The sequence below is a fragment of the Chlamydotis macqueenii genome, chromosome 3 (genome assembly GCF_036417535.1).
Source record: "Chlamydotis macqueenii isolate bChlMac1 chromosome 3, bChlMac1.mat, whole genome shotgun sequence".
Classification (NCBI taxonomy): domain Eukaryota; kingdom Metazoa; phylum Chordata; class Aves; order Otidiformes; family Otididae; genus Chlamydotis; species Chlamydotis macqueenii.
The window spans coordinates 98,752,699-98,774,992 of record NC_141558.1 but is presented as its reverse complement, the minus strand read 5'-3'; the positions used below and the strand labels follow the sequence as shown (position 1 = coordinate 98,774,992).

The window sequence follows — 22,294 nt, the reverse complement described above, 5'->3', positions numbered from 1 at the left end:
CAGCCTTTCCCTCATCCACCAGTCTGGTCACCCAGTCGTAAAAGGAAATGAGGTTGGTCAGGCACGACCTGCCTTTCGTGAACCCGTGCTGGCTGGGCCTGATCCCCTGGATGCCACTCATATGCCGAGTGATCTAGCCCTCTCCTTGCCGGCTGGGGAAAAAGGTGCAGAACTTTTACAAATGTCTCTTCATTAATTTAGGCCTAAACATGTTTGGTGTTTTGGTTTTGTTTGGTTTTTTTTTTTTTAACAAATACTATTCTATTGCTGAGCAGCCTCATATTTTACCTTTTGCTTCCACTAAACCTGCTGCCAGATGAGGGCTGGGTAAGGGGGATGTGGCTTAATATTAAATGCAGAAGCAGCACTATCCCAAACAACCTTGTATGCTGGGGATCAGAGTCCTTTCACTCTCTTTTCAGCTTTCAGAACAAAGCAGCAGCATTTACTCTGCAATACTTGCCTTTTCTCTAATAATCTGTTTGCACATGTTCCCTTCTTTCTTTGAAAATCTGTTTTTGTGGGGATATCAATTTTGCCTTTTACATTTTTCCACTGACTCTCCTCCTTCCTCCTAAGGGAACAATTAATCCTCCTCTTTCTGCCAAAATGCAGTGATTGGTAGCAGCTGATTTTTTCCAGTGTACCTTTTTTCTTATAGCCATAGCTACACAGCCAGTCTTATAATGCTACAAAGACAGTGAAACAATCATATTTTTACTCAGAAAATAAACAAGGTAAGGCAGAGGTTTTATGGCTCAACATATTAAATAGGCAAACTTCTGAAGTTTCTCATGTTAACTCACCCTAAAGCTGTCTACACTCACCACTAATGCAAGTTTTTGTTGTCTATCACCTTCTTTATCACTATGAAAATAATGTCTTTGGAGCCCGCTAGCAGAGATCATTCTTAGAAAACAATCATCATGTTGTTGGTATTTCTTCAGAGCTAGGCTGATGTTTCAAACATCCCATCCCATTTTCTGGAACAAGCAGACCATACCATTTTCCAAAATTAAGCCAAAGATGATGGCTAACCAAGGGAGCATTCGGTTCAAGTTCAATGTAACTGCAAAAGAAAACAGAACAAATTTATCACCTTTTAAGAGATCATAGAAATCACAGGAGAATTCATATTAATTTGTACGTGTAAGAAATCACAGAAATCTGTTAAAGTCTGTATTCCAAAGCCATGCATAAAATTAGCATGAAATTTTCATCTTCCAGACACACAAAGAATTCTACTTTATGTTTCAATGATCCACAATGAGTTGTCTCAAATTCTAACTGATGGATCTGATGGATATAATACAGCATATACAAAGAGATGATGGTGACACAAGAGGTGCTTTTTCTTTTTTTAATAAAGTGTTTTGTTTCATTCACTTTCTATTAAATCTAAATAACACAGATTTAAACTAGAGTTATTTCAGTCACATACCTGATACTGATTAAAAAACATAACAGCAATAATAATGACTTCTATAACAGCTGCATTCTCTCACACACATTGTATACAAATAATGTAGGAATAAAAAAGCAAAAACATACCTCTAATTGCCTGAGAGTTTGATATCAAGACAAACACTTTTATAAATGCAAGGCACAAAGGCGTGTAGTCATGCTCCCAAATAACAGCTGGAATTAGCAAAAGCTTTCCATAGCCGGACAACAGCAGTGCTTTGAGGAGTAAAATGAAGTCAGACTTTGTTTTCAGCATCTCAGGCCTCATCCACCATAAGGTAATAAAAATGCCAAGCAAAAATGAAGTTTGTTCTAAGAGGAAATAAGAGGAGTTGGAAAGATGAGAATAAAGTGCCAAAATCAAGTCCTTTTCTCAATGAATTTCAGCAAAATGACATGTTGCAAATGCAACCGAGCCACTGCTGTTCAGAAGACATGCAAACATGGACACATCCTCCATCTCCTGTGTTCACTGATGACATTCAAAATAATTCTATCACAGAATTTTTCTGTAGGATTATCATACTTGTAATTTCTGACACCGTACAGCACAGGAAGTTTAGCATATGAACTTCCTTTACTTTTCCTTTTTAACAAAAGGAGAATGTTTTTTTACAACTGTCTGTTAGCCTGTAAAACAAAACCAATATTTGTCTTTTTGAAAAGGTCACCAGTAATGAATGCTTTGCATCCAGCATGAGACAGAACATTTAAGGCTAAAATGTCATTGAACTATTATGACTTTTTTTGACACCATGTCCCTAGGTTACACTGGTATTAATGCAGATGTCAAAGCAACTCTCACAACAACTGTAATAGATTAATTACTACTGAAAAATGAATTCCAACATTTTTACTGGCCTTTTATGAAAGCCTACTTAGAGCAACACTAGACAATAAATGTCTGAAGTTAAACTCTGAATGTCTAAGGGTAATACTAGTTTTCATCTGTGGACTAGATTTAAACTCTATCACTAGAAAAAATACAATAAAAAAGTATTAACCAAAACAAAAATCCTCCCCTGCCTTCAAATTTAGTCTTGCAGCACAGTACGCTACTCTGTATCTTTGTATATTCATGTAAAAAAAACACCAAATAGATACAGCTTTTCCTGATTATTGTTTACTTCTGTAAGGATCATCTTTAAAGTTGCATCGCCTTAATGAATAATAAATGTTGGAGGAAATATGAAATATGGAATGAGGTTGAGCTCTACACTGGTCTTCAAAACTATGTGAATGGATTCAGATGAAGATTTCTAATACTGCCACTTTTCAGTGCTTTGGTATCTAAATCCTGTCAGTCTAAATTGTAATCAGGATCGAAATACGCACTTGCATTAAGCAGCAACAAGTGAGAGAGTATGTGTATAATCATTTAACCATACTGGGTCGGACATGACATGCATTCTGTATTAATTTTTGCAATACAGGCTTAATGAAAGATTCATGAAGTTATTCCATGCTTGAAGAGTAAATAGTTACATGAACTAATCATCGATCTTACCTAAAGAAGCTATACCGAACATTCTATAAAAATCCCATTCCTTGGCATATCTGATTAAGTCATCGGGATCTATATTTTGGCTTGAATCCTGTAGCTGCAACCACCTGAGATAAGCCTCACAGAGCAAACAAAATATGCAGAGCTTCCCATGAATCTGGTAAATGAAAGAATAATAAAAGTATTAGTATTAAATCAGCATAAATTAAAGCATTAGTATTAAATTGGTATTTAAAATACATTTCTACATTTCCACACAAACAAGTTCTGTAGGTTTATTATTTTTGTCTAGAAATATACGCAAATTTCTTCTGTTCAGCCACTAGTTTAGCACATTGTGCTTTTAACATAAATTAACATGATAAGCCAATTAGAGAAGGTAGGAAACTGCATGAACAGTTCCATATAGAAGAAAGCATATAACTGTAGTTTGTAAAGCCTGCTCTGTACTTGTTTTTTTTAATTGGGAAGGGTGTTTCAGTCAGGAATATAAAAACAAAACTGTGCCAAAGCTAGCAGAACCATACTGTCAAAAACTTAATTTTTAGGGCAACTACTCCCTTCAGTGAACTGGTTTAAATAACCTTGATTTTGTTCTCCCCTGGGACAATCTCCATTAGAAGAAACTGGTAGTATAGTTATACCAAAAACATTTCTTAGTTCAGATAAGAGCTAAAGATAAATGGAGCAATATAACTAAACAAAACTAAACAAAAGTATCCTCTGAAGTGACTGCAAAAATGATGTCATGAAGGTCCATGTTAGCATGTTCCACATTAAATAGTCTGTAAGCCAGTGTGTATGTGGGGTGAATTCTGTTTTATACAAATTTAAACAAACCAATGCAATTTTTGTGCATTGATTCTACTTTTCCCATTAGAGACTAGTTATGCCAATTGCATACACATGCACAGGCTAAGCCAGTTTAAAATTAAATATTTAATATATTTGAATATTTAAATATTTAAATATTTGAATAGATGAAATTTCCACAGATGGAATACTTCTTTTAGAAGCCTCATGGAAAATATCATTACCAGTTTCCAGACACTAAAAATCTTTAGTCAGGTTTATGCTTGAAAGACGAGGTGAGTATATCTACCTACAATGATTAACACTGGACTGGCCAAGAGGTATCAGCATGAACACGGCATACGCTTACGCTTGGATAGATTGCGCTAGATTAGCTTCCCTCTCCCAGGAAATCAATCCTTAAAGTGAAAATAAGCAATTCTGTCAGAAAAGCTACACACATACACTCCAGCCAGGCCAGTACAACTAAGTTGACTATGTAACTCTGCATCAACAATGCTTCCTGTGAAAGCCACTATCTTTTGTTATAGTTTTGAGGACGTGGTTAATTACTCAGGAGGAAACTCATGAAAAATTAGTACAGTAGGTTTAATTGGGCATAGTATCGTTAATATGGCATGTTATACTACTATAGCTCATTTCAAAAAGAACTGCTTCCAAAAGACATTTAAGTTGGAAATGAACTTGAAGTTAGACCTTTCTCTTCCAGTGAGCCCAATTAGGACTCTCTTTAACGTGTAGGATGACTGCTCTAATTGCTGGTATTGTGGTATTGCTACTGGGGAGACATTAACTTTCTTAGTAACATCTCGAGTTTGAGATTTCATGTGTTCAAATTAATGATATTAGAACCTTAACCTGTTTGAGAACAAAACTGATTCCACTGGATGGAACTTGTGGAAGGGCAGAACAACAGTTCCTGAAATTTTACAACTATTACAATAAACTTACCAAAGCTAAATACATCTTTAGCCAAAAGAAAAAAAAAAAGAGTCACAGAGTAGGGGCATAGCAACTTACATTTATCTTTGTATTGAAAAGAATATGCCTGTATGCTTGTGCTTTACATAAAACAGCATTAATCAAGATGATAACAGGATCATACTCAATGTATTTGTCCACAGGTTTCTGGCAGGATTTCTGAAAGTCACAAAATAACAAGAATTAAAAGGAAAAAAAAGAAAAAGAAAACATTTATTAAATGCTCCTCTACGCTTAGCACAATTGCATAAATCCAAAGTAGCTATTCAATACTTATTAGTCTTTCCTTAATGTAATCTTCATTTTCAATAGGTTTTTAATCCTTCCAGAAAAATTGCTTCCCCTCCTTGACACTACAGTTGACATAAGGATTTCCCTTACAAAAGATAAAGATATGTTATCGATTTTTACAGGCTTCAGATTAACACAGATAATAAATTATGCAAAGATCTACTTAGTTATCATTTTATGTCCTACAAATCCAAAAAAACCTAGACTGCCTTCCTAACGCTGAAGACACGCATCAGTATCTTGTTAAAGGTTATCTGATCATGGCCTGTATATTGGGCATCTGGGGATTTTTTTGGCAAGAAAATTAATTTATTTTGATTTCCTTCTTTTAAAAGAGATGCTTTATCTTCCTATCCTACCTTTTTCCTCCTTTCAAGAACAAAAGTAAATGTTTTTCCCTGTTGCATTAGTGTTCTGTACTGGTAAATAGTCCAGATGTTTCAATTCGTTTTGCACTGTTGAACAAACACCAATATAACTAGAATACTGATAATGTAGTTTTCACACACAGATATAGCCAAAGAGTAGGAAGTTGCCACTGAGCAGTGTTAAGACACTGGACTGTTACTTCTGGATCCTGCTGTGCCTACTAGAGAGGTTATTTCACCTAGATCACTAGGAACTGGTCATCAACTCCCTTCAGACTTACTGACTTACGTGCATAGGCAGTCACTCCTTGACTTGAATTAAATGAGAAGGGCTAACAAAAGGCTATAATATTAACTGTGAACAGGGCGGTTAAACCTTTCTTACAAAAGGCTCATCTAGCAGAGCTGAGTGGGAAACAACTTCTAGCAGAGAGCTGAGGAGCAGCAGCAGTTGATCACAGCAACCACTCCAGCTCGAACAAGTGCACTCGCAGAAGGATGCTCGCCTGCAGGTCAGCTTTCTCGTGCTGCCGATCCTCCAGTTCAGCTACTTGTTTCCTCCTCAGCTAATCCCACTCCCTGGGGCCTTCACATTACCTGCCATGCTCAGAGTACAACAGTCAAAGAAACGATCTCTATCGCCATTTTAATGAGTGCACGGCTGTGCACTGCCAGAAGATAAATCTACGCACGCAGCTTTCTGAAATGCTGTAACAGTCAAGAATGCAGCATTAGACAACACACACCTAGACAAACTCCCAGGAAAGAACAAAAAGTTTTTTTAAATTTTATAGGGATTCCTTGTGTCCAAAGTTAACTTTGCCTTGCTGTTTACCAGAACTGCTAATGGAGAATTTGAGAATGCAAAATTTCACTAGCAAATTGACTCAAAAGTCCAATATCCATCTCAAGAAAAACATCCAAACAAATGCCTAAGTTGAATAGAGTGTCTAAGGAATGTTCCTATCACTAATCAGTGTTTCTTGGTCCAGCTCAAGGAAAAAAAAAAAAACCAACAACAAACTCATATGGATTAGAAAACACTGTGTATGACAGTACACAAGTAAGAGCTAATGAATTGAAAAATTGACTCAATTAACCAACAGTTTGATAGGTCTAAAATTAAGGTGACAGAGATGGAAAAAAGGACATAATTAACAGAAGACCACAGCTACAGCATTTAACAGAGAGAAAAAGAAATTGCAACGATAATTAAAGGCAGTGTTTTACTTCATTTATTTCTACAGGGAAATCATGAACAGATATTCTTACAGGTAGTAATGTACATATGTCAAATCTCTGGGTTGTTGTAGCACAGGAAAACTCCAATTTTTTTTTGTGTAGGCTTATTCACACAAGCACTGGACAAGCAGAAACAAAAAGAAGATAATTCTTGAACACAGATGAAGGATATCCTACATACCGCAGGATTTATTATGCTCTCAAATTTTCCTACAGCAGAATATTTTTTTTACCAGGGTAAAAAAATCTTTCTGAGAAGAATAAGTAATGATCCTTTCAAGTGGAGGGTCCCAACCCAACACCGATGAAAAACCTTGCAGCTAAGAGGTACTGAAAAATTTTTCCTGCCAGTTGACATGAATTTTAGACAATTAAAATATATCACACCAACTCTCCAGGCAAAAACAACGATACAGAAATCCTAATACAGATACACAAGGAGACTGCTACAAATAAATGCACAAATAGTGGTGTTACCCATAAGAATGGGTCTTGTGCTCCACAGCTTCTGGCAGCCACAAACAAATCTTCTGCAGCTGCGAGAATGATGTTTAATTCAGTATTTCAGCATACTACCACCAAACATTTAAGAATCCTATTTCTCCTGTGTTACTTCAACAGGAAAAGAAAATCTGCTGTATCACAAAAAACCAACCACCTTCAAGGACTTTTCACACACATACATTCATGTCTGCCTGTCTTCTAGAGCTGGATGAGAGCCCTGTTCTTAATATACTTTATTTCTGTTTGAGTCTTAACTATATGAAAGCAAAGTCCTTTGTGTTTATCCAGCCAGCGACCCAGGCAGCACGAGTTCATTCAAGGACTTGTGGGACCTACAGACCACCTTACTGCAAAAGATTTGCTAGTGCACTGAGAGAAGGGGTTAAAGAAATTTAACAGAGATGGCATTTATTGATTATTGCTGTGCATGCTAATACATATGATGCTTTATGCTTTATGCTTTACTAACTAGCTATTGTAAAAACTATCCAAGGGGGGGAAGTCTTGCATTCCTCACAAGGACAGTTCCTGATAAGAACCGAGGGGCCTTGCTTTGTGCTTTGAACTCTTTATCTGAAGTGAGAAGTCCTGCACCTCCTCACACGGACAGTTCCTGATAAGAACTGGGGGCCTCCTTCAAGAACCAGCTAAAACCGGCCAAATGACTCCTTGGAACTAATTTTAATACGAAGCGGGGACAGCTCATGCATATGTATAGGCGTGTTTTTTTGAAACTTCATGTATATGTAACACTTGGTTGTATAAATTCAAAGTGAGTTGCCGCGTCAGGTGCACAGGGTTTTGGCGGGGCTACGCCCCCCCGTGCTGCCTGGCGCCGAATAAACATACCTACTTTACAATCTTACAGATTGTGGAGTCTGTTTTCCGCACGTCAGTTTGGCGAGCCAGGCAGGAGGCTCTCTGCTTGGCTGCGGGATCGACTGCGGAGCGGACTCTCCTAGGCGCGCCCCGAGCACTTTCCTCGGAGGAGCCTCCGCTGCCAGCCGCTCACCGCGGGAGCAGACAACAACCTCCTGAAGCCGCGGACCAAACGGTATGTTTAACGATAGGGGCCTGTAAGTCATACGCGTGGCCGGGGCAGCTGGTAAATCGCGCAGAGACGTCTGGCGTGCAGCATAGTCCCCATTGGTTGGGTACCCAGGTTGGTTTGGGGCTCCAACTGGGGACTCACTGACCGATAGAGCGGCCGCTAGCGATTTTGGGAGTAGATCGAGTGAGTCCGTGTTTTGCCGGTATTGATTTTTGGTTATTGTAATAAGGCATTTGGTGTTGGCTACTGATTTGGACTTGTTGAACCATAGTGTCTGTATGAAGGATTTTTGTGTGTGTGATCTTCTATGCTGCATGGCAAAAATTCTATGTTGTGTGCAGGACCTTCTATAGTGTAAAAGCCTGTGTTGTGAGAGCGTGAGTGAGTCCCGGGAATCTGAGCAAAGCTGTGACTTTCTGTGGCGTGAGGTCAGTCCAGCCGCCCCTAGCCGCCCAGATTCTTCTGAGGTAGGCTAGAAAGCAAGGGGACTTTCCTCTTTCCAAAGTTTCTTGTATGATTGTGTGACCACTATAAGTGTGTGGATGTCCATGAGGGTGTGGACACTGTGAGTACCTTTGTATGTCGGCACGAAGAGAGATTATATAGAAGTAAGAGACAATTTTCTGTGTGAATTGTATTGTCTGTGTGCAAAGACTGAATTGGATCCAAACTGTGTGTGTTTGTAACCGCGGTAGTAGTTTATTGTGTTTTGTCATTATAGATTCCTTTGTTCCCTTGTGGTGGGACCCCAACGGTCCTGAATGGTGTCCCTTACACCACGGTAACTCTTGTAAACCTATATTTGTTCCAGAGTGTAAGTTGTAGTGGAAAGTTGTGGGTAGAGTTTGGCTGGAATTTTGAGTGTCCTAGGTGCAAAATTTAGACAGAGATTGTAATAGGAAAGAGAGGGCTGTGTTTGTGTACGGTGGAAAAGAGGAAGTTCCAGCTCCAGAGTCCTCTCAGACTGAGGAGAAAGAGGAAGTAGTTGCCCAGTCAGACTCTGGGGGAGTGGCAGCACCTGTCAGACTCTGGGGAAGGGGTGGTACAGCAACTGAGTTGCTGGACACGGAGCAAAGAGAGGATCAGATAATAAATCAATAAATATGGGAGGGGGTCAGAGCGGAGGAATATTAAAGAAGAGTCCTCTGGGTTGCGTACTCGCTCACTGGAAAGATGTTGTTGGGACTGGAGGTACGGAAAGTAAGAAGACCCTTATCAAATATTGCAATCAGTGGTGGCCGTTGTATAAGCTAGAAGGCGAGGCTAAGTGGCCGCTCAATGGGTCAACAGATTATAACACCCTTCTACAACTGATGTTGTTTTTAAGAAGAGAAGGGAAATGGGACGAGGTTTCGTACGCAGATATGTTTTTCACCCTCCGAAACCACCCGGAGTGGCAAAGGGACTGTGGAATGGTACCCCCACACGACCCTATCGTACTCGCACTTGAGCGAGAAAACAACAAGGAGCTCAGAGGTAAACTGAGGCGGTGTTGTTCCGCATGCAGTATCGGACAACGATGTACTAAGACAGATAAAATTCACCAGGCATCAGAACAGGATTTAACTGATTTGTTTAAGCCTCCCCCTCGACCACAGGAACGGGATGCGGACTCAGACAGAACCCCCCCGGACAGTCCCGTATCACCTCTCCGGGAGGCGGCGGGGCCGGATGGTGGGAGGATGTTAATCAAAGTACCCTTTTCTATTGCTGACCTAGGGGAATGGAAAAAGGTTGCAAAAGATTATAGAAGTGACCCGGTAAGTGTAACTAAGCATTTCCAATTTATTGTAAGACAACACAATCTTGATTGGAATGATATACAATTATTATTGGAATATCTGACTGAGACAGAGAAACAGCTAGTTTTAAAAACAGCAGGGAATCTGGCCGAAGACCATTATAAAGTTACAGGAGGGGACGTTAAGGAACATTTCCCTCTCCAAGATCCAAAGTGGGATGTTAATAGATCTGCACATATGGAAAAATTGAAGAAGTATCAGGAATGGATTTCAAAGGGAATGGAGAGGGCAATCCCCAAAACTATAAATTGGTCAGCTTTGTATGCAATCAGACAGATGCCTTCCGAGTCCCCATCCGAATTCCTGGATCGACTGAGGGACGTGATGCGCCGCAGCACACCGCTGGATCCTGGGTCAGAGGTAGGAATACAACAACTAGTCTCCCTATTCTTGGGTCAATCCACAGGAGATATAAGGCGCAGACTTCAGAAATTACGCCCCACAAAAAGCAGGAATTTAGAAGTGCTGCTGGATGAAGCATGGAGAGTGTTCAGTAACAGAGAGGAAGGATATAGGCGAGGGCAAAAGAAGCTGATAACTATTATCCGGGAAGAAGGGGAAAGAGGGACTAAACAGCACCTGCCCCGGGTGGGTAAAAATCAGTGTGCTTTCTGTAAGAAGTTTGGTCACTGGAAGAAGGAATGCCCAAAGAATAAGAAAGATGGCCAAAGGGCTCAAAGAGGAAGAACAATAGCCCGCGCAGGGGAAGACTGACGGGAACCTGGGGAATCTACCCTAGCGGATCCACTGGTTGTAATTAAGCTAGGGGAAAAACAAGAAGAAGTAGAATTCTTAGTAGATACAGGGGCAACAAACTCTGTTTTGAATCAAGGTTTGATGCCCCTGGGGAATGATTATGTTATGGTAAAAGGGGCGACTGGCCAAAGTGAAAAGGCATATTTTTGTAAGCCTCTAGAATACAAACTGGGAAAACAATGGGGCATCCACAAATTCTTATATATGCCTAACTCCCCAAAAGCACTTTTGGGAAGAGATTTGTTGGAACAATTGGGAGCAAAAATCACATTTGAAAAAGGAGAAATTACTCTGGAGGTAAAGATCAACAATATGTTCAGATATTAAGTCTAACCCTAACTAGTCTCCCCTCAGAAGGAAAAATTAATGAGGAAATCCTAAACCAAGTGTATCCAGGAGTATGGGCTACCGACGTACCTGGAAGAGCGAAAAGTGCTCCACCTGTCAAAGTTAAGATTAAGGAAGGCCAATGACCGGTAAGAATTAAACAATATCCACTAAAGAAGGAAGATAGGGAAGGGATCCAGCCGGTGATAGAAAAATTTCTGCAGTTAGGACTATTAAAGGAGTGTGAGTCTGAATTCAATACCCCTATATTACCTGTTCGGAAACCCGATGGGTCATATAGGGTGGTCCAAGACTTGCGGGCAGTGAATAAAATAACTGAAGACCTCTACCTAGTAGTGGCGAACCCATATACCCTGCTGACTGTGTTGACACCTGAACTAATTTGGTTTACTGTTTTAGATTTGAAGGATGCTTTCTTTTGCCTCCCTCTCCATGAAGCCAGTCAAAAATTGTTTGCGTTCGAATGGGAAAATCCTAAAAGTGGTCGGAAGACCCAGCTCACTTGGACGGTGTTGCCGCAAGGATTTAAGAACAGTCCTACCATTTTCGGCAATCAGCTTGCGAAAGACCTGGAATCCTGGGAAGCCCCGTCTGAGAAAGGAAAATTGTTGCAGTATGTGGATGATATCCTGATCGCTACCAACACAGAGGAAGACTGTATGACATGAACGGTGAGTCTGTTGAATTTCTTAGGACTCCAAGGATACCGGGTGTCCAAGAAAAAGGCCCAGTTAATGCAGCGCAAAGTGAATTATTTGGGCTATGAAATTAGTGCGGGACAAAGAACTTTGGGACAGGCCCGCAAAGAGGCGATATGCCAAACTCAGAAACCTCAGACAGTAAAGGAGTTGCGGACTTTTCTGGGAATGATGGGGTGGTGCCGATTGTGGATCTATAATTATGGACTGCTTGTTAAACCACTGTATGCACTAATAGCCACCGAGCAGAAGTATCTTGAGTGGAACAAGGAGACTGAACGAGCCTTTGAGCTACAGAAAAAGGCTTTGATGTCGGCCCCGGCCTTAGGACTCCCAGATGTGAGTAAGCCGTTTCTTCTTTTCTCTCATGAGAAGCAGGGCATTGCCCTAGGAATATTGGCACAAGATCTGGGTCCATATCGACGGGCAGTTGCCTATCTCTCTAAGCAGTTAGACGCCACTGCAAAGGGCTGGCCTGGATGCCTACGGGCGGTTGCAGCTGTGATACTGAACATACAGGAAGCCCAAAAGTTTACCCTGGGCCAGAAAATGACTGTTTTGGTGTCCCATGCGGTATCAGCAGTTCTGGAAGCAAAGGGTGGGCACTGGCTCTCTCCACAAAGATTCCTGCGATATCAAGCTGTGTTAGTAGAACAGGATGATGTGGAAATTGTGGTCACTAACATTGTCAACCCAGCTTCTTTTTTCAGTGGGAACACAGGAGAACCGGTGCATCATGACTGTTTGGAAACCATCGAAGCAATATACGCAAGCTGCCCAGACCTGAAGGATAGCCCCATAGAAAACGGGGAAAACTGGTTCACAGATGGCAGCAGCTATGTCTCAAATGGCAATTGACATGCAGGATACGCCATCACCACCAGTCAAGAGGTAATAGAATCGGGGCCTTTGCCCATGAACACCTCCGCACAGAAGGCAGAAATAATTGCCCTAACCTGAGCCCTGGAGTTGGCCCAGGGCAAAACTGTGAACATTTACACGGACTCAAAATATGCCTTCGGAGTTGTGCACGCACATGGAGCAATTTGGAAAGAAAGAGGACTATCGAACTCCCAGGGGAAAATTATCAAACATGCAGAAGAAATTCTGAAGCTACTAGAAGCTGTCCAACTCCCTGAGAAAGCGGCAATTATGCATATTAAGGCACACCAGAGAGTGAGCTCAGACTTGGAAAAAGAGAATGAGCTGGCGGACAGAGAGGCAAAACAAGCGGCCAAAACAGAGGTAAAAATAGAAGGGGCTCTAATTCCTGATAGGCAAATCTCCCTAGAAGGTAAGCCAGAATATACCAAGGAAGATAAAAAACTTATTACAGACTTAGAAGGGTCATATAATGAAGAGGGGTGGGCTTATACCCCACAGGGAAGACTAATTATTCCCTCTCGTTTACTGTGGCACTTGATACGAGAGGAACATAGAAAAAGGCATTGGGGAACAGAGGCTCTGTATAAATATTTGATAAGAGAAATTGTGGCTAGAAATTTATATACCACGGTGAGACAGGTGACTCAACAGTGTGACCTTTGCCTCCAGATTAATCCTAAAAATACTCCCAAACCAGAAATGGGCCAAATTGGGAAAGGCAATGGGCCTGGACAACAATGGCAGGTTGATTTTACAGAACTTCCAAGACAAGGGGAGTATCGATATCTACTGGTATTAACTGATACCTTTTCAGGTTGGCCAGAAGCATTTCCGACCAGAACAGCTAAGGCTCGGGAGGTAACTAAAGTATTGGTACAAGAGATAATACCACGTTTTGGGGTTCCAGCAACCATATCCTCTGACAGAGGACCACACTTTGTCTCAAAAATAGTACAACAAATTAGCCACCATTTGGGAATAGATTGGCAACTTCATACCCTGTATCGCCCTCAATCGCGTGGCCAAGTGGAGAAAATGAACCACTTAATCAAACAGCAAATTGTAAAATTGGGACAAGAAGCAAACCTCACATGGCCTCAGTCTCTCCCTTTAGCCCTTTTGCGTATACGAATGAGACCAAGGGCGAGAGAAGGACTGAGCCCCTTTGAAATTTTGTATGGGCGACCCTATGGAATACAAAAGGGGATATCTATGCAAGTTGCAGATGAGATTATGACTTCCTACATGGTGGCATTGAGCAAACAGCTCAATAAAATTAGAAAGCATGTAACTGGGACCCGGGGAAGAGGTCTAGATGAACCTGTGCATGATATACCACCTGGAGATTATATATATGTAAAGTCTCTTGCAGAAGAAACCCTGGAACCACAATGGGAGGACCATACCAGGTACTCCCACCTCCTTCACAGCAATCAAGATCAGAGAGCAGAGCGCCTGGATACACCACACTAGGGTAAAAAGAGCACCTAAGTCTACATGGAGGGTCACACAAGTACAGGCTCAAAAACTCATATTATCGCGGCATTAACCACTATCACTATTCTGATGAAGGGAGTCGGGGCATGGGAGGATAACACATTTTTGCAACTTCATGAAAAGGTGTCTAAGGTCATGAATCTGTCTGATTGCTGGTTGTGCTCTCACTTACCGAGGAACGGGGGAAGTGGACACCCTGTGACAGCTATAATCTTCCCAGACTCCAAACCCGATGACAGCACCCTTTTAGTGACCTAACAAATGTAAGACTGGGGGATCTTGATTGGCAAATAGACCTAAATCTGGGGAACAAAACCCAAAGTACAAAGTGTAACCGAAGGTGTGACAATTTGCGGAATGAAGGCACGGGGTGTGATCCAAATGGACTGAGGCCCGACAATTTTGGTAAATGGGTAACAAACTGTAGTTGTAGCTGGGGGCACCTCAATATACAATGTAGCAATGCAACATTTGTAGGACAATACCCCAACTGTACTAAATGCGTTCCGGGATTATTAGACCTCATCTCTCCCACGCCATTCCCCCTCAGAGAATGAGAGGCCCCAGATACCATTGTTTATGGGCGAAAGTCCCCAGACGTCGCAGACAAATTTCTGTTTGAGTCTTAACTATATGAAAGCAAAGTCCTTTGTGTTTATCCAGCCAGCGACCCAGGCAGCACGAGTTCATTCAAGGACTTGTGGGACCTACAAAAGATTCGCTAGTGCACTGAGAGACGGGGTTAAAGAAACTTTAATAGAGATGGCATTTATTGATTATTGCTGTGCATGCTAATACATATGATGCTTTATGCTTTATGCTTTATTAACTAGCTATTGTAAAAACTATCCGAGGCGGGGGAAGTCTTGCATTCCTCACAAGGACAGTTCCTGATAAGAACCGAGGGGCCTTGCTTTGTGCTTTGAACTCTTTATCTGAAGTGAGAAGTCCTGCACCTCCTCACACGGACAGTTCCTGATAAGAACTGAGGGGCCTCCTTCAAGAACCAGCTAAAACCGACCAAATGACTCCTTGGAACTAATTTTAATATGAAGCAGGGATAGCTCATGCATATATATAGGCGTGCTTTTTTGAAACTTCATGTATATGTAACACTTGGTTGTATAAATTCAAAGTGAGTTGCCGCATCAGGTGCGCAGGGTTTTGGCAGGGCTACCCCCCCGTGCTGCCCGGCGCCGAATAAACATACCTACTTTACAGTCTTACAGATTGTGGAGTCTGTTTTCCGCACGTCAGCACTGTCATAGACTAAGCGGACAAAATGAAGATGACATTCGTTGTACCATGAGAACGTCCATTAGTAGACCCTCTAGGATGAAATTTTCTCCATACTTGGCTTTTGTGTTATTTTTTTTCCAGCTGTACTACTAAAACATCTGCCTCTAACCTCAAACACCTATGAAGCAAATGTGTGACTGGAGCCTGACTTCCACAAAAATCAAAGCAACATAGGTTTAACTAGATAGCTTTATCTAATTAAAGTGATGTGACTTTACAGACATCAATAATCACCAATACTTTCAGAGATTATCACTATGAGTGTGCAGAACTGCTTGCACGCTTACTTTTAAGATTTTAGTTAGGCAGTTGAGAGTGAACTAAAATACTGGTGCTCACGTCTCATTCCCCATTGCAGTCCTACACAGCTGTAGTCAACGCCCCATTGCAAAAGGTACATCTTTAACAAAACGAAGCTTTTTCAAAAAAAGAAATGTTCAAAAGCTAGTACAACCATGTCCCTCATAGTGTAGCATATCAGATTCTTCCTGATCAAAGCAATCCAAAACAGTTAAGGAAAGCAACATATGTTTTAACATCTCAGTTGCATTAAATAAAAGAAAAGAAGTACTGAAATGTTAACTCTGACTGCATGTTTGTCAGCCTTTTATAAAACACTACTTAAAAGACCTATCTCTTCTTTGTTCATCAAAGATAACTCAACTGTGAACACAGTTCACAAATGAATGTCAAATACAATACAGTGTACAAATATTTCAGGAAATACCTACTGTCACTGAAGGGCAAAGTTTCTAAAGCATGCGAACATAAGTTTTTTAGAGTGCTCTCTCCAACAATAAAACACTACTGAATTTTTAAATAAAAGTATTTTGGGATGTGGACGGTGGAAGGGAAAAATGTTCTTGAAGAGGAAGCCACAAGACGCTACAGAAAATAAAAATATATATTCAATAACCAGGCTTCATTCTGAACTAAAAATAACATGAAAACCACCCCAGGAATATGTTTGCAAATCCCTGGATATTAGAAATACCAGTGAAACAGCCTCATTTTAATATTCTTTTCCCTGGGGTTTGGAGTTTGGCAAAATTAAACTACAATTCTTGCTGGGCTCCATATACAGCATATTTTAACAACATTTACATAGATTCGTCGTGAACGTAGGTCCATTTACCTAGGTTCACAGGGCAAACTAACACAGACCCATCATCTTGTGAGAGTGCCCTTAATCCCAGTTGACCCGTAAACAATAAAATTTAATTAGCTGTGCTGCTTTCAGGAATGGGCTCTTTTTTACGGATGCAGCTAAGTGTCGTAATAAGCTGAAAAACAAAACCGCTCAGTTTCAGAGGCATTCCATTTCAGACACCTGAAATGTAAAATATTGTTATATAATTTTTCCTATATGATACATCTTCCAGTAGCGAGTTGGTCTGTAGATTAAGTTACGTAAATAAGAAAAATGACATACTTTATCTTCCAGGATGATCTTTGTACTCTTAACGGATTCTTTACCTTACCACATAAATGCTTTGTATTCAAAGCATTTACAGCCTGCCTGCCTCGCTGCAATAAAAGAGCTTTTCAATTATTTTTTAATTGCAGAAAAGCTAAATGAAGTGTGCACTGCTCAGGCAATTTGCCTTTCTTATTACAAAACACAAGGGGGATCCTGACTGAGCTCTACATATTGCAATGAATAATTTCTTTCCCTTTGTTAGGGTCTGGAACCATTATCATTTTTTAAACTTTATTTTTAAACACAACACTATATATGTAATTTAAAACCAAATTTAAAAAAAAAATTCCATGTTTTTCCTTCTGTTTTTGAATAAGTCAAGTTTGCTAGTTTCCTTTCATATTCATTGCACTTTGACTGCAGAATTTATTCCAAGTTAGCCAAATGTGGTTTTTATTCCCCTATAGCATTAATACTGTAGTGGCAATGTTATTTGAACTGTATTTTTTGCTACTGTTGTTAATGTTGGTTCATAATATATTCAGCGAAGGTTCATTGTATTACTCACAGATCATTTAAGTTTTAAGGATCTCAAAATAATTAACAAAAATCTCTATAAAGACCGACTTAGCCTTACTTTCACCATCACTTCTGGTTTGGAATAGGGAAAACATCAGCACGTTCACAGCGCAGGACTGGAATCAGACCCATGAGTTGCAAAGCAAACACCAGAAGTCACCTTCGTTGCAGGCAATCCTGCACATTCCCCCCACACCACGCTGTCCCCCCAGTTATCACACTGAAGAAAAAACAGATCATAGAATCACAGAATGGTTAGGGTTGGAAGGGACCTTCAAAGGTCATCTAGTCCAACCCCCCTGCAAGGGGCAGGGACATCCCTGACTAGATCAGGTTGCTCAGAGCCTCATCCAGCCTGGCCTGGAACGCTTCCAGAGATGGGGCATCAACCACCTCTCTGGGCAACCTGTTCCAGTGTTCTATAACTCGCATCGTAAAAAATTTTTTCCTAATTTCTAATCTAAATCTACCCCCCTCTATTTTAAAACCATTACCTCTCGTCCTATTGAACAGGTCTGCCTGAGGAGGTGAATTTCTTCAGAATTTTATTATCCGTTTTTAACTATCTTTAAGTTCTTTTTAAGGAGCAATAGTCCATCTGTCTCTTGTAACGGCATTTCCACAGCAACATATATGTAGGGTGAGAAAAAGGTTCATTCACTAAATGTGAATCTTGAGTGAGAAGTCTGGGGTAGGCTTCTGCTGAAACTGGCCTTGATTAAACAAAACATATTAAAAAAAAGTTACAGAACTTGAAGAATTTGTGGCAGTCAGCCACTTTGCAGAGTTCTTTACAAAAGACATGACCTTTCCATCCCAAGTTTCACGGTACTGAGCGGACTTCTGTGTTTGATAGGAGAAAGTTTCTTTGGCTTCTTCAGTATTTGTTGCAAATCTATTTCCAGAGTGGATATCAACATTTGTGAAGTCTTTAATGCTTCTCTGCATTAAAATTAAAATATGGACCTCAGAAAACCTTTTACTTACTTTAAGAGCAATCACAAATGATGAAGGACCTAAACTGAAGTGGCACCATGAATATTAGGCTGAATTTCCAAAACTGTACCCTAATACTGTGAGCTGAAAACAAATGTTCCCTAACAGAAGCTTTTAGTATTTGCCTCTGGGAAAAATCCATTCTTCTCTACAACAGATTCGTACCAGAACACAAAAATCATAGTATTTTGCTTAGGCATTCAAATTTAAATCTGAAAATAAGGCCCAGATCAGGGCCTAAAAATAAATGTAGGACTAGACAGAAGATGCTGTTGGGAGAACTTAGCTTCTGCAATCTCACAATGATGTTCTGAAAGGTGCTGAATGACAGGAACATCCTGAGAATGGCCAAGACCTTTTAGGTGCAGATTTATGAATTTATCAAGGATAACTTTAAACTAGAATTGGGGCAAGTCTGTAGCTCAGTATAAAACAGTGATGATCCTGGCAATGTTCTGCTCGCTCCACATTTTCTGGGGCCAAAATAAGGAAAAAAAACTGTTCATGTCATATCATATGGAACAAACATTGGGTTGCTTTTTTTTTGCCCCTTAATGTGTCAGTATTTTCATGTACATTCCCATGTTGAAAATGGGAATGAAAAACAAGTATTACAAAGCTTTTTAACAACAAAAAATCTAGATGATATCCATTGGCCTCACTTTGAATATCCCTATACAATCTTTATATGTACTTTTTATTTTTTGCCCCTTAAGCTACAATTGAGTAGTAGTACTCTGCTCTAATGCCACAAAGACAGATGTAAACTGTTCTCAGGCTGAGTGACCGCCTGAGTGACCTTCTAATCTCACCTCAGACCTCCAGTTTTTCTTAAATACCTTCAGCTTTTCATAATTTTTAGAGGCCTACACTCTACGTTTTATAAATACAGGATATAAACGATGTTTCACACTGGTAAGTGGGATCTTCATATTTTCAAAAGTGAAGCCAATTACTAACTTGTCATTATTTTCAGGTTAAGATGATTTGTAATGCTGACAAACTGATTATAACACTGCTCGTGAACATTTGTGAAGGGTACCAAATGCCATTCTGTACTTGACTGTTTTTTGTTGTCAGTAGTGTGATGCTGATCAGCTTTGCAGGTCTCTGGATGGAGCACAGCATTGAGTGCATGGAGTAGAATGCCTGCAGAGGGTTAGCGCAGTGGCAAAACTATCAAAACATTCTCATCTCCACTTTATAAACCATAAGCTAATGTGTTTCTTACTAACATGTTTCATATTGCCTGTTCCTGGGCGGCCAGAAATGGAGAGAAAGGGTTGGAGATGATATGACATGGCACCAGATAAGAGCAACTAGGACTGAGGCTGAAACTGAACCATGATAAGCCACAACATACACAGAAGAAACAAACTGACAGGAGTAAGTGAAAACTGGTACCAATCTGGATCTGCATGAAGAAAGGACAGAATTCCAATTTGCTAGGAAAATGTGATTCTTTGCTCTTTCTTTTACTCTGTTCTTTACTCTTTTTGTAAAAGTTTGGCATTTGTGATGAACACAGCAACTGAGAAATCTTCGATTCTACACAAGATGACACAGCTCCAGAAGACTAGGATCTTCAGTCCTTAAATGGTTACATGCTAAGAGGAAAGGGTTCCATCTACTGGCTCACAGCTTCCCTTGGAGATTATCATAGCCAAATTAATAAACATTAGTGATGACCTGAGTTTACAAGATGTGCTAAATTTTCTGTGATATGGCTGCAGGCATAAGCTTTATACTTGTCCTTTTGATCCATCTTGTCCTTGGTTTCAAAGATGAGTTTGAAGCTCTGCATGAAAGAGCTCCAAAGAAAATAATTTACATTCCTATTATGTACAAATGACGAATTTTGACTACATGATTTGACTACCAGTGATTTGCTGTAGTTCATATCCACTACTAAACATGATACATTATACTAACACAAAAAAAGCAACTAAACCCCATTATTCCCTTGCAGAGTGCATGCCTAAAGAAAATAAATCGCTATTACTTTGCTTGTCTTTTACCAAAAAAATGTCTGCAGAGATTTTTGTGTACATTTTCAGTTGGTTTATGCTCTACAGCACAAACCACTTTAACTGACTGCTGGGCTGGGAAAAGAAGGACGTGAATCAGCTCTTTCTACTATCATCAGTGATTTGTACATATCTTGTTTTCACAGCCTCTTGTTGATAACAGAAGCTGAGATCCAACATGTACTTCTTTCAACCTGAGCTAACCACTATTTCCCCAAATATAAATTAGCCACAGACCTCTATGATCTGGTTGCCTATTATCTCTATTTTTGACCTAAGGAATGCTTGATAGACTCAACATTATAAAGCTGTAAAGAAATTAATCACAGGTTTCATACAAAGCTTTCTGGTCATGTTACATTTATAGCTTCATGGTTAGTAAATTAACCCATCTTCTATTGGCATTCTCAAAATGCCAAGGGCTACAAAGCTGGGGGAAACAACTACAATGGAAGTCTGAATGATACACAACTAATTCTTCACAAAATACAAAATATTCAACAATTGCTTCAAGCACAAAGTTTCTCAATTTTGTAAGGAGCAGACAGGATGTTGTGAAACACAATCATAGACAAAATCAAAGGCTTAGTCAAGATGTATTTGCAAAGCTCGTCATTCCAATCCCTCCCCGCCCCCCCCGACATATCAGGTTCTAAGTGATCAAAGTTTCTATGCTCTACAAAAAAAAAAAAAAACAACTAACCACTGAAGACAAGTTTCCATAAACCCTATCAAAACTTGAAAACAGTAATTTAGAAATTGCTGAAAACACTGCTTAAAAGGTAAAGGTAAATGCTGTTTTTGCTGCGGCTGCGAAATCTCCAAGAAAATGTAGGAGACACTAAAAGATGAAAGTTATTTTAACGTTATGAATATACTATGGGAAAAAAATGAACTCTGTGAGAGGCAGAGTGCGAAGGGAGAGCAGTAAACAGCCTAGAACATGCTGGTACCATTTTGGAAAGTACAAGCACTGTAGTTCGGTCAGTAATACTGAAGTCCTCGCACACCCGTTGAGTAACCATCGGTGAAAAGCTGACACTTAGCTCCAGCAGTTTCCCACCTTCACTGAAGTTGTCCGACCACGGAGCCGCGCTCAGATCGGCCTTTCGGCAAGCGACAGGCACGGAGCCCACCGCCGGGCCCGCCGCAGCGCACAGGCCAAGTGAGGCGGCGCCGCCACCACGCAGCTGCCCCCGAGGAACCGGAGGAACCGGTGGCGGGAAGCACGGCCAACGGAAGAACCCGCACCCAGACCCGGGGCAAGCGGCCAACCCGCCGGCCTCGGGGCCGCGACGAAACAAGCCCGGCAGCAGGGGGCGCTTCCCGCCCGCGGGGCGCGCGGCAAGGCGGGAACGCCACCACGTGCCGCGCGCGCGGCCGCCGCCTGCTGACGTCGAAGCCTCCCGCTTCCAGCCCTCCCCCCGCAACCACTCCCCCCGCCTCCAGCCTCCCTCGCCCACTGCCCGGCGTCCTCGCCCCGACTCACGCAGATGGAGATGCGGAGCACCCCGCGCTGGTAGTCCCTGTACAGCTCCGCCGCCTCCCTGTTGCACTCGATGCAGCGGTAGGCGCCGAGCTCCGCCATGGCACGCGAGAGCACGCCCCGGCCTGTCAGCGCTTCAAACCGCCTCGCTTCCGCGTTCGGGGGCGCGGCCGGGCCGAGCCCGCGCCGCCGTGCATTCCGGGAGTTGTGGTTTTCTGCTGCCCCTATCTACCAAGGCCGGGCCGCAGCCGAACTCCACGTCCCAGAGAGCAGCGCAGCGGCG

General features: G+C 41.2%; 1 protein-coding gene across 2 annotated transcripts; it reads right to left on the bottom strand.

The window, feature by feature from the left end:
* Nucleotides 1-137: 137 nt before the first annotated feature.
* On the bottom strand, nt 138-22,122 carry ARV1 (ARV1 fatty acid homeostasis modulator). 2 transcript variants are annotated; one of them, XM_086744836.1, is made up of 5 exons: nt 22,015-22,122; nt 4,802-4,921; nt 2,972-3,125; nt 1,552-1,776; nt 138-1,069 (listed from the first exon to the last, which is right to left on the bottom strand). In XM_086744836.1, the coding sequence occupies exons 1-5, from the start codon at nt 22,111-22,113 to the stop codon at nt 963-965; spliced, it is 705 nt and encodes a 234-aa protein (XP_086600962.1). In that variant the 5' UTR covers nt 22,114-22,122; the 3' UTR covers nt 138-962. The 2 variants fall into 2 exon arrangements, with proteins under 2 accessions (XP_086600962.1, XP_086600964.1); XM_086744838.1 differs by having other exon boundaries at nt 1,552-1,680.
* Between the last annotated feature and the right edge of the window lie 172 nt (nt 22,123-22,294).

Coding starts and splice junctions, on each gene's coding strand:
- ARV1 (XM_086744836.1), bottom strand. CDS start 22,113: ATGGCGGAGCTCGGCGCCTACCGCTGCATCGAGTGCAACAGGGAGGCG. Junction 4,922..22,014: donor TGCTCCGCATCTCCATCTGC/GTGAGTCGGGGC, acceptor TGTGACTTTCAG/AAATCCTGCCAGAAACCTGT. Junction 1,777..2,971: donor GTTCGGTATAGCTTCTTTAG/GTAAGATCGATG, acceptor ATTTCCTCTTAG/AACAAACTTCATTTTTGCTT.